Source organism: Cryptosporidium ryanae (assembly GCF_009792415.1).
Source record: "Cryptosporidium ryanae isolate 45019 chromosome Unknown contig_33, whole genome shotgun sequence".
NCBI classification, from domain to species: Eukaryota; Apicomplexa; class Conoidasida; order Eucoccidiorida; family Cryptosporidiidae; genus Cryptosporidium; species Cryptosporidium ryanae.
Window position 1 is genome coordinate 143184 of NW_027125532.1, and position 11469 is coordinate 154652.

The 11469-nt window shown below is 32.4% G+C and overlaps 4 protein-coding genes across 4 annotated transcripts; 1 reads left to right on the forward strand and 3 right to left on the reverse strand.

The window, feature by feature from the left end:
• Window positions 1-59: 59 nt before the first annotated feature.
• On the reverse strand, window positions 60-6120 carry FG386_002165 (uncharacterized protein; the record flags this gene model as incomplete). Its single annotated transcript, XM_067341513.1, has 2 exons — window positions 60-5971; window positions 6030-6120. 2 exons carry the CDS (start codon window positions 6118-6120, stop codon window positions 60-62), a joined length of 6003 nt encoding a protein of 2000 aa, XP_067197599.1.
• Window positions 6121-6359: 239 nt separating this feature from the next.
• Window positions 6360-6743, reverse strand: FG386_002166 (uncharacterized protein; the record flags this gene model as incomplete). The annotated part of the gene is made up of 1 exon (XM_067341514.1): window positions 6360-6743. The coding sequence occupies one exon, from the start codon at window positions 6741-6743 to the stop codon at window positions 6360-6362; it is 384 nt and encodes a 127-aa protein (XP_067197600.1).
• A 519-nt stretch (window positions 6744-7262) lies between these two features.
• Window positions 7263-8069, reverse strand: FG386_002167 (uncharacterized protein; the record flags this gene model as incomplete). The annotated part of the gene is made up of 1 exon (XM_067341515.1): window positions 7263-8069. The coding sequence occupies one exon, from the start codon at window positions 8067-8069 to the stop codon at window positions 7263-7265; it is 807 nt and encodes a 268-aa protein (XP_067197601.1).
• Window positions 8070-8416: 347 nt separating this feature from the next.
• On the forward strand, window positions 8417-10858 carry FG386_002168 (uncharacterized protein; the record flags this gene model as incomplete). The annotated part of the gene is made up of 7 exons (XM_067341516.1): window positions 8417-8469; window positions 8531-8583; window positions 8660-9248; window positions 9624-9986; window positions 10091-10494; window positions 10553-10741; window positions 10821-10858. 7 exons carry the CDS (start codon window positions 8417-8419, stop codon window positions 10856-10858), a joined length of 1689 nt encoding a protein of 562 aa, XP_067197602.1.
• Window positions 10859-11469: the final 611 nt, after the last annotated feature.

An 11469-nucleotide genomic window follows, 5' to 3' on the forward strand; every position in this document is an offset into this window, starting at 1 on the left:
TTAACAAACTTATTTGATTCGTTGTAACTGCAAAGAATTAAGTTTTAAATTAACAAAAACTAGTTGTGGTATACTCTTATTTTACTGTTAAACTTTTTGGAATGTTTTGGTGAAAAGTGATATAACTGTAACCCATAATCCTGGAATCTATGTAGTGCGTAATCACCTATTAAACTCAAAACACGTTTGAAATCGTGTTTAGGTATTGAAAGCAAACACGTATCGTCACAGTTAGATATCACTGTAGACGTTCTTTCATCATAGTTATTAATAATTGACCACTCACCGAAATATCTATTTTTACCAATATTATAGTCACTCACTTCCTCCATATCACCTATTGGAATCCCCCTTATCGAAACCTCGCCTTTAGCTATTATATAAAACTTTAAATCCTTGCTGTCGCACGGACCCATTTCTAGTATCACCTCTTGACTGTTGTATATCTCAACTTTTAAACAACACGAAAATATTTCCAACACATTTGTGGGCCAATCTCTTATGTTCGGAGTCTTAAGCAGTATTAAATATATGTTTTTAATCTTTTCAACTCTGTCATTTATAATCTCAATCAATTGATCTGTTTCTTTTCTAGGTAACAAGTAAACTATACTGTCTTTCTCAGCAATTAAAGAAACCTCTATTGCACTTTTATTTGAGTAATATTCATTCCAACCGTACAATCTGACCTTTTTTTCAATCTTTATCTCCTCCAACTTTGAATCGTAACCAAAAAAACCTGTCTGCATTACAGATACAACACCTTTATATACTATCACTAGTGGTGCATTTGGATCACCTTGATTTAAAAATTTATTGCCTTTCTTTACTTGTTTCTTTTCCAAAAGTGATAAAAACCACAGTCTTTGAGTCGTATTTAAAACTGCAATTGGCTCCAAATAGTCAAATGAATCTAATAGTCTTAAATTATGTTCATCGCTAATCATACCACTTAACATCTCTTTGTCCTCACAAGCTATATTCTCAAATCTTGACTTAAATTTATCATATTCCACATTTTCATTGCCATCAAGCAATAATTTTGATACAGTCTCGCCACCCCCACCAAAATAATCTTGTGCCATATTAAATAAACTGTAACCAGATTCAATTTCCTTTGCCTCTTTGATTGTTATCTCAGAAGATACTAGTTTAACCAATGTGCTCAAAGATACTGTCTTACTCTTCAATACATCCAATTGTTTTAAAAATAATTCTGTTGCTTCTGGACGCGTAAATCCTGCTCTACCTCCTATGACTATAAAAGTATCAGTGGAAACGCTTCCACCCGGTATAACACCACCTAATTTTGTAAATGTATTGTATGCCCCACCATCTATCTCCACTAATCTTCTATTGAAGTCCCTTAGTGATAATTCTGATATATTCTCAAAATTTCTATAAAATGAACCTATATAAAGCCTATCAGTCAAGGGTTCGCTTAAACCCTCGAATATTTTTGTTATGTCCGTAAATGTTGCATTTATATGCAAATACTCTGAAACATACTCTGCAAATGCATCCATATCTACCCAATTACCTATAAATAATTTGTCATATTTTGGCCATTTTTTTATATATTCTTTACTAGGTTGGCATTCCTCATCGAACAGTGACTTTGGTGGATTATTTTTAAATTTCTCCTTGTTATTTTTTGGAACATAATTTTCATATATATAGTTAAAACACTCATATAGACTTGTATGTTTTCTTAGTATTTTTGATTGTATATCTGATTTCAGATATTCTAAATTTATTCTTATTTCATTTAATGACTTCTCATTAGTTATGTCATCTGCTGTTTTAGTTGAGCTATTCGTTTCATCCTCTGTGGTTTTTCTGCCCTTTTCATTAACATCCTCATTATCACCTTTACTGATGTTATCAACAGAATTATAAGTACTTGAATAAGTTTTTCTTGCTGGAGATATTTTTCCTGCTTTTGGAACTATTTTTAAATCCGGGAATCTCATATTACTCTGAAAAGGTATTGGAAATTTTTTTTCATATTTATTCTCAAGTTTAATTAACTCATTTTTAATTTCATCATTTAATATGCCATCTATCATGTTTCCAGATATAGTTGCTATAATAACACTCTCTGATTCTGAACTGCAATAACAACTGTATGGATATTCTAATTTATTAAATAAATACTTGTCACCTATACTCGTACCTGGAGTCTTATCTCTATAATTTTCAGGAATCATACTATAATCACCATCAACTTTTAAGCTTACGGATCCATCAAATACTATTATAAAGTCTTTGGCTAATTCGCCTTGTTTAAATATGCATGTATTAGATGGATACCTCGTAAATGATGTATTATCCAACAATTCTTTTCTTTTCTGAGCATTCAATTTAGAGAATATTTTGTCATTCTCATAGTAATCTTTTATCGATATAAAATTGTTATTCAACTCTTCAGCTTTTGGCTTTACCTTTTGTTCCCATATTTCTGGCGTCAACTTCCATAGTGTAGTCTCAGAATTCGTTCTTAACGTCTTTGTATTTGGAGTTCCGTCAATCATTTCTAGTCCTATTATATCTCCCACTTTGTAAGTTTCCAATACATTCTCGCCATACCACAATGATTCTATTGAATCAACACCTCCTGCTGCTATTACTGACAGAGAATAACCATTTACATTTTTTTCCATTATTTGACTTGAACCCTGCAATTTTTCTCTCATAAAATATGTATCTACTAAATTGTATAACTCCTCTTTACCTATATTTTTAAATATTTTCACATTATTTAACAATGAATCAACCACAGTGTCTATCTCGCTTTTTCTTATTGACGGATTTAATGATAGTTTTCTACATGGTGTTACTCTCCATAATGCCCATTGTGAATTTCTATAAGATTCGTCCTTATAAACTTCTTTCGGTGTTATGTGACCCTGTATGCACTGTATCACATCTTGAACTTCAACTAATCCTCCTTCTATATTACCCGTCATCTCACCGTATAATTTACTCAATGACTTATTGCTGTAACCTGAATCCTTGCATATTCTTATAAAATCATCCAAATTCATTGTATTTTGACTATATACATCTCCTACTTTAAATGCCTCCTCAACTTGACCATATATCTCCTTCAAGTGTTTTCCTATGATTTCTGGATCAGCTGTTGTTGTTTGTGATAAATCATGTACAAACGAATATAGCAGTCCAAGCGTTAAACCATTCTCCTTTTTGTTCACTATTTGATTGTAAAACTCCTTGCTCTCAGAAAATGATAAGTATATATTCAAACCTTCTATAAAATCTCCAAATTCCGATATGCTCGCTGTCTTCTTTACATTACCTTCACACATGGCCTTATATCCTTTTCCTACAGTACCATAAACCTCTATTATTCTTCTTTTTAATCTATCCCCTAATGGCAGATTTTCCGTTTCTGGATTTAAATTCATATATATTGCTCTTTTAGTCGGGTCCTGCATTATCAATTTCTCTATTTTAGATGCTTTGTCTTTTTGTTGATTATTTGAATCTTCTTCAGATGGCGGTGATAATGAAGGTGAAGATGATAATGACGGTGGTGACGAATGCAATGGTGATGATGATCGCAAAGATGAAGACTTTTTTTTCTCTTTTTCCTCCTCTTCCTTAAAACCACTTTTTACACTTTCACTATCGTTAATTTTATCATTTTTATTATCCTCCTCAAAACTCACCGTTTTTGATTCCTTTCTCGATACTTCTTCCTTATCATTCACAGAATCGTTGTCCAAACCTGATGATTTGCTGCCATTATCCCTTTCATCCCCACTTTTTGATGAATTACTTAATTCCTCCCTGGATTTTATTTTTGATTCAGAATTTGAATTTATATTAGAATCTGAGCTCGAACCAGAATCCGAATCTGAACCAGATCCAGAACCGGAGATAGAACCTGAATTTAAGCTTGAATTTGAATCTGGATCTGGATCTAGTCTCATCTCTTTACTCTTCTCCACTGATGGAGACAATAATGAAGATGAATTTGAGACTGATTCAGATTCTGAAGAAACAGAAGAAAGAGATGATTGAGAAGAAATAGAAGATAACAATGTTTGAGTTTTTTCTTCTTTTATTGAATCCAATCTCTTATATTCATTCGTATCAACACTAGTTGCCTCTTTTTCCACACTTTCCAACCTTATATCACCAACTGATGATTTACACGCCGTTAAATTTCCAGGTATATTATCTTTTTTTGTCCCTTTCTCGAGCTCACTTTCAAACTCATTATGATAAACGGTCTCCTCTTTGACTTTTTCTATTCCCAATTCCTTTCTTATATTCATAATAATCTTAATTAGTTGTTCAGAATTTGAACTATTTTCACCTGTTAATTCTATGTAATTATCCCATATTTTATTCATATTTACATTACTCAACCCCAATTGATCTCTGCCAAATTTTATAAATGTTGATTTAGATAGAATTGTATCTTTAAAAGTTGAAACTAATATTGGAATTTCGCATCCCTCATACAACTCGTCCAAAATTCGAACGAAATCCACCAACTTTACATCCGAGTTATCGTCATAAATCGGATGTACTTTCTTGTATAATGACAATTTTGTAATCATTTTGTTTTGTTCCGTCAACTCCTCAAACAATTTATTATGATCCACCTCACTACCTGGTATTTTATTCTTTTTCAAAAACTTTTCAAAATTATTTATATTCACCTCGTTATCTGAATTTGGTTCCATATCTTTAAATGCTAAACTTAATTTATCATACATTTTCTGTATTTTTTTCTTAAACATCAAGAAATATTGTGAAAACTTTACTACCACTTTTTCGTGCTGTTTCTGAGCTGCCAAGTTTTTCAGAAAATTCTTTGGTGCAGGAGTTTGTGTTACTGGTTCATCTTTAACTTCAACTACTGCTGGTGGTGATACTGCTAGTGACGGTGGCGGTAGTGATGGCATTTGCTTTATCATTACCTTCTCTTTTTCACTGTTCTTTTGAATTACTTTCACTATTTCCTCTATTTCCTTCAGTTTATCTATTTCATAGTGTTTTGGACTGTTGCTTTCCTCCATTAACTTATTTGTTTTATCCTCCAAAATCCTGATATGATCATTTAAGGAATCTATTTTCTTTCCTATTTCATTCTTACTATCATTAAATGTTGACTCAAGGTTGCTATGTACCTGTTTAACTACAACTTTTGCTATTTCATTCATATCTATTCCTATTCTAATTGGCGAATTTAACTTTTTAATTGGGCTTTTTCTATTGGAGGCTACCATTTTTTTTGGAGACTTTGGTTTTATATCAGGCATCGCTAATGGAGGAGCAAATATACATTCCGTGTTTCTTGTCGGTGAATCCCCATCTAAATCTTCAAAAATATCATTTTCTTTGTTTTCCAACGGTATTGGTTTTATTTTATTTAGTGACTCATTCAACAAATTCTTCCTTATTCTTATATCTGGTTCCAACTTTTCCAAAATCCTTTGGGTTTTCCAATCTTTATATTCATCTGGCATCTCAACCTGGTGATCACCGGGTGACATCCCACTAGATATCCAGGTATCTATGATGCTTGAATTATTCTCACCTTTCTCTTTATACAAATTCTTCACTGTTCCCACATCTTTGCTTGAATCAAGTGATAACAAGGATTTATTGCTTCTTAAGAGCATATCCATTGAAGCTGGAATGAAACCCGAACGTCTGATTATTTGACTTGCTCTTCTTTCGGCATCTTGCTTCAAATATATCTCCATTGGACCCAAGTTTTCACCCTCTCGCGAAAATGTGATATTTTTCTCATTACTCCCAGAATCCTTGTCATTCTTTTCGTCGTTCTTAATTGGTCTCATTACCATTGCATCTGTTATCCTTCTATTTCTTATTTCCTTCATTTTATCAAATATGTGACTACAAACTACTTGATCCTCCAACCATCCTGTCAGCTTTTCTATTCTTTCTCTATACAAATTGTATCTCAAGCCTTCACAAAGTTTGGATGTAAACTTAGTTAAACTTTAAAATGAAGCAAAAAAACTTACCATTTTCATTAGCTACTATTGAATTCATACCTGCTTTGTCTGAACCAATATTTGAGATTTCTGAAGCAAATACTGAATTCTTGTTTCTCATAATTTGAACCTAAAGTAAAAAGTATTCGAAGATTGACATGTATTCAAATTAATCAAGTACATGATGTCATTTTAACAGTGAAATAATAAAGTTAATTTCAATTGTTAATTTAATTTTAATTTTTTGATATAGAAAGGATCTATCTATATGGCTCAGTCCTTCTCTTGCAAGTAAATCATTACATATCCATAACAAATATCAACAATGTTGTGAATTCATTGTTTTGATATGTAAGGTGACTATGAAGATCTATGACTCCTATGAGAATGTGAATGGCCTTGGCTATGACTGCTTCTATGTGTATTTTGATGATGATGACTTGTTTTTCGCGAACTCTCTTCATTTTGTTCATACTGACTACTGCTGTGGCCACGATGAACACCACCTTCTAAGTCATTCATTTCATTTTGCTTAATTTCATCAGATACATTAAGTTTTTTCGTATCCACATTATTCTCATCTTTATCCAAGTCAACACCATAGTTCAATATTACCCTATCACTTAGAGGGTTCTCATTCGGCTTTAAAAACCCACTACTTTCTTCGACCTTTGAAACTTTATCTATCAAGCCAACCGTCAAATCTGACTTGTTGCTCTTCGGAGGCGGCATTATAGATCTCATCAGCCCTTTACTCGCAATGCCATGATCAATAGCTCCTTCTCTATATATATAAGAGTGATTACGTACCCTTAGGGAAGCAACCTCGTTTTCAAGCTCTATTATTCTCCTGTTGCATGTCTCCAGTCTTTTTGTATCTGCTTCTATTCTTTGCTTCGCTAGTCTTAATAACTTCAAACTTTCACGGTCTGCATTTCTAAATCCCCCTTGAACACCTATTCCTCCAGGTTCTTCACCACTTTTCGCAACTCCGTTACCTATTTCTATTCATTTATGACATTTACGTTTTAGTGTTACTTTATTACTATATTTTCAAGTATTCAACTTACCCTTATTCCCTATTGTTCTGAATATCTCACATCCGTCTGACCTCTTTATTACTGCACTCAACTCATATAAATATTGTCTTAGCTAAATTAAAGAAATACAGTTATATATGCATGCATGCATTCGATTTGGTTAAGGTTGTGCATCAAAAAGACAAGTTGAATTACTTAATTCATTTAACTAGAGAATTTGTCTCTAATAACTTACCTCACTAACAATTGTATGCATATTACTCTGCCAAGAGCGTGAAAGCTGAGTTTCAAAAGCAAGTCTTCTCTCAAGCTGTTGATTTACATCCAACGCAAAACCAAGTTTTCTGTGTAACGTTAGTATTTGATTTTTCTCATCACTACCCTCCAAAGGAACACCAAATCTCTCTGCCAAAACATGATCAACCTTGATAATTGCTTCTATCTCCGCAAGTCTATCGACTAGCGAAATATTCTGGACCGCAATTTCGTCTCTTTCATTAGTCAAAGTAGTTAATCTGTGTTCCCAAATGTGTTTTTCATATGTTTCAAGCTTGTAAGAAACAGTTTCCAAAAGCTCATTTAATATATACTCACATCGACAAAGCTTTTCTCCACTATTGACTGAATCTAACACCAAATTCTTATTATAATCTTCAGAAGGCATTAAACTTGGATCTCTATTTTGCATTGCTAATTTGTATCTAGTATTTGAACGAATCAAGTGCTCCATTTCCCTCTTCAGTCTACAATTTTCCTCATTAAGCTTTCTGAAAGCCTCAGCTATCTCCTCAGTGGTTGCGTTTTCTGGTATATTTATACCACTTCTGTTTTTACTTACTGCTCTGTCTAACTTAGCAACCAAATTGGCGTTATCAGTCTTCAAAACATTGTTTTCATATTTCAATTGATTCGCACTGCTTTGTAAATGCGACACATAGTCCATATAATCGCTTTTTTTATATGATCCACCCGAATCTATTAATTGTGCCCCCTGGTTATTAGTCAATCCGCTTTCTCCAGAGGCTGCCATTTTATCGTGCCCGTACTCGCTCTAATTATTCACTGTAAATAAGATTATCCTTGAATATTGTACATCGATAATACTCAAATATAAACCTTACTCATTTCATTCCAAACTCATGCTTTGTTTCTTTTTTTCCCACTTCACTTATCACACTATTTTCCTTAACATGTACATGTCGTTAAAAAACCATATAAATGGCGCCATTAAATGGCGGGCATGTCAAAGTAGTTCTTAAATTTTGTCCTGGTACTAGTTGACGGTCATTTAAGGTGGAGAAAAAGGTAATTTATTATCAGTAGAGGTATTTACATATAGTTGTGTTTAATTATCGGTTTTAATTGAATCTCATTAACATGAAAAAACAAAAGTTAGACAACGGAAAGGCTGTTGAAAGCACAGATAAACCGTACGTTAAACAAATTTCACTATTTTTTGACTTAATACGATCCAAAACTTCTTAATTTTAGAAATGAGAGAACTGAAGAAATCAGTGACGAACTCCTTGTTGAGTTAGAAGAAGGTTAGTTTCTTGTTGATAACTTGTCAAATGTTTATTTTTTTTTTATCTTAAACGAACTATTTCTTTTCACTTATAGTCGATTCAAACCTTATGGAGCTTGACAAGGAGTGTGCTAAGGAGCAAATGATAATCCAAAGGAAATTTGATGAGAAAAAGAAACCAATATTCGAGAAGAGGAGAGAAATCATTGAAAAAATACCCAAATTTTGGGCAAAGACCATATCAAAACACCCTGTATTTATAGAAAATATGCAGGATGAGGACATTGATATTTTAGAACATCTGAAAGATATTGAGCTGGATGACAATCTTGATGATGAAGGATCTTACAGAATTAAGCTCACCTTTGATGATTCTGTTTCAAAACATATGGAGCCAAGTGTTCTCGTTAAACATGTCGTTTTTCAAGATGGAGCAGAAACAGTTAAGGAGTTCACCAAAATTAAATGGAAAAGTGAATCTCCAAAATCAAGAATTTCGAAGAGACTGTTAAACGAAGGAAGTGGCAAGGAAGAGGATGATTTGAGTGATTCAGAAATATTTTCATTTTTTGACTTCTTCACAGACGAGATAAATGGAGATGGAATTGATATTGGAGACATTATTCGTAGAGACATTTATCACTCGCCACTTTTCTACTTTTGTGACGATATCAGTGAGGATGAGTAATTTGCAATTCTATATCACAATTTAAATATTTCCTAGTGTTGCGTAAAATCAAGCAACTGCTCATCCTGCAAATGATATTGAATTTTATACACAAACAGTTCTTATCTGTTAATCTTTTATTTAAACCCAAATTATTATTTTTCTTTTTTTTATACCAAGTTTTCGCATTTATGAGAAAACTATACAAAAGGCGCCAAAAACTTCAATGTCATCCAATGCCTGTTATCCATATGAACATAGAGTGAAATGCTGTTGTATTTACAAAAACTCTAATCCGTGTACTTTTGTTATTATTTAACGATAAACAGGGATTGGTAGAGTTGAAATTTTTTTACAGTGACATTTGCTTTTTTTTTTTTTTTTTATCTTAGTATAAATCATCTGAGTTTGATGCCAAGCTATATTAAAGTAGCTTTGAATGACGAATTAGTTAAAAAATTCAAGCCATGTCGTGTGTTTAAGGATGCCATAACTCCAATTTCGTGTATGGACTGGAGTGAGGATGGAGACTCTCTTCTTATATGTGAAAATGACATACTAAGAGTTTATACAATATCATCTGGTGATATTTCAAAAACTCATCATTCAAGGAAAAACGGTTTGGATTCGGTTAAATTTGCACATAGCAATAAATTATGTATAGTTGCTTCAAATAAGGTTGATGGGGATTCCGCTGTTCGAATTTGGGATATTCAGGAGAATAAATACCTTAGGGCCTTGAAGCTTTCGTCAAAGTAAGTTAATTGTACTTTAATCATTAGAAGACATTTATTTGTTAACATTTTAACCACACTTATTTTTAAAATAAAAAATTAAATGAAATACTTTACTTTATTAGTATTGTTAATGCAAATGGTATTTCAATACATCCTAATAAAGATTTGTTTATTGCTTGTACAGACGATTCAAAGGCAACAATATATAATTTCAAATTGGATAACCCTATCTCAGTTAGAAATACAAGGAATAAATATCCTGTTTCTACTTTTGATCCTGACGGAAGAACATTTGCAATTGTTACTGATGATCAAATGATAACGGTATATGACTGTAAAACGTTCTCCCCTTTTGATACTTTTAATTTGTCTAATATTATGGACAGGAAAGACCGCATTGAGCATATTGTTTTTAGTCCAAACGGGAGGAGTATTCTTGTAAAAACAAATAATGGAAGAATTTTCACAATAAGTTCATTTAGGGGTGGTCTAATCCATGAATATAAGGTTAACAACAGACTACAAGGTAAGTTTATTCTCGTTCACACTTGAATATTGAATTTACTAATTCAAATCTTCTACAGGTAACCACTTCAAATCTAAGACTAAACCTATTTTTTCAAGCGATTCCCAGTTTGTGTTGCAAAGTTTAGATGATGCGAACATTCATTTGTGGTCTGCTAACACCGGAAGGCTTTTGAATACGTTTCATGGACATATTGGGCAGCCAACATGCATTTCATTTAATCCAAAGAAAGCATTGTTTGCTTCAGGTAAGTTGTGAACCTGATTTACAACAACAAATTTTACTATATATGTATTCAATTCATAAAATATTCGCTTTTTATTTAGCCTGTATTAATCTTATATGGTGGAGACTGGAAATATGAGCAATATAAACTTTATATATTATTGTTTGCTTTAAGGTTAAGAATGCAACACCTGTAACATTCTCCAAATGAGGTAAAACACCTAATTTTCAATCAAAACAAAACTTTAGATTTATTTAATTATCTCTTTCCTAATTAACTTTTTCTTTAACACCGTTCCGTTTGTCCTTTACATTCCTGAATTTTCATTCAAAAAACGACTATTCACTCTTGTTAATATGTGAAACTCCCATTAATTATTTGCCACTTATATGCATGCATTTTGGTTCTTTTCTCAAGGTAAAAACTCTAAAAACGCATGTATACCGGTATTGGTGTTGTATTTCACACATAAATTCTTGTTATCTTAGATGGAACGCGGCTATAGTTATTGGGGTCGATTAAGATGATAATAAAAGCAGAAACGGCATTTGTAAAGAATCAGGAGATGAAGCAAGTTGGTGTAAAATTGATTGTTTTATTTAGGCAGGAAAATAAATAGGTTCGTGGAGTAAGTATTCGGGTACAAATAAAAGCATGAAGAAAACGAAGAACAAAACAATGTACATAGACGTATGTGAACTATTTAAATAACTTGTATCTCAAAAAATGAAATAATACCACATTTAAAA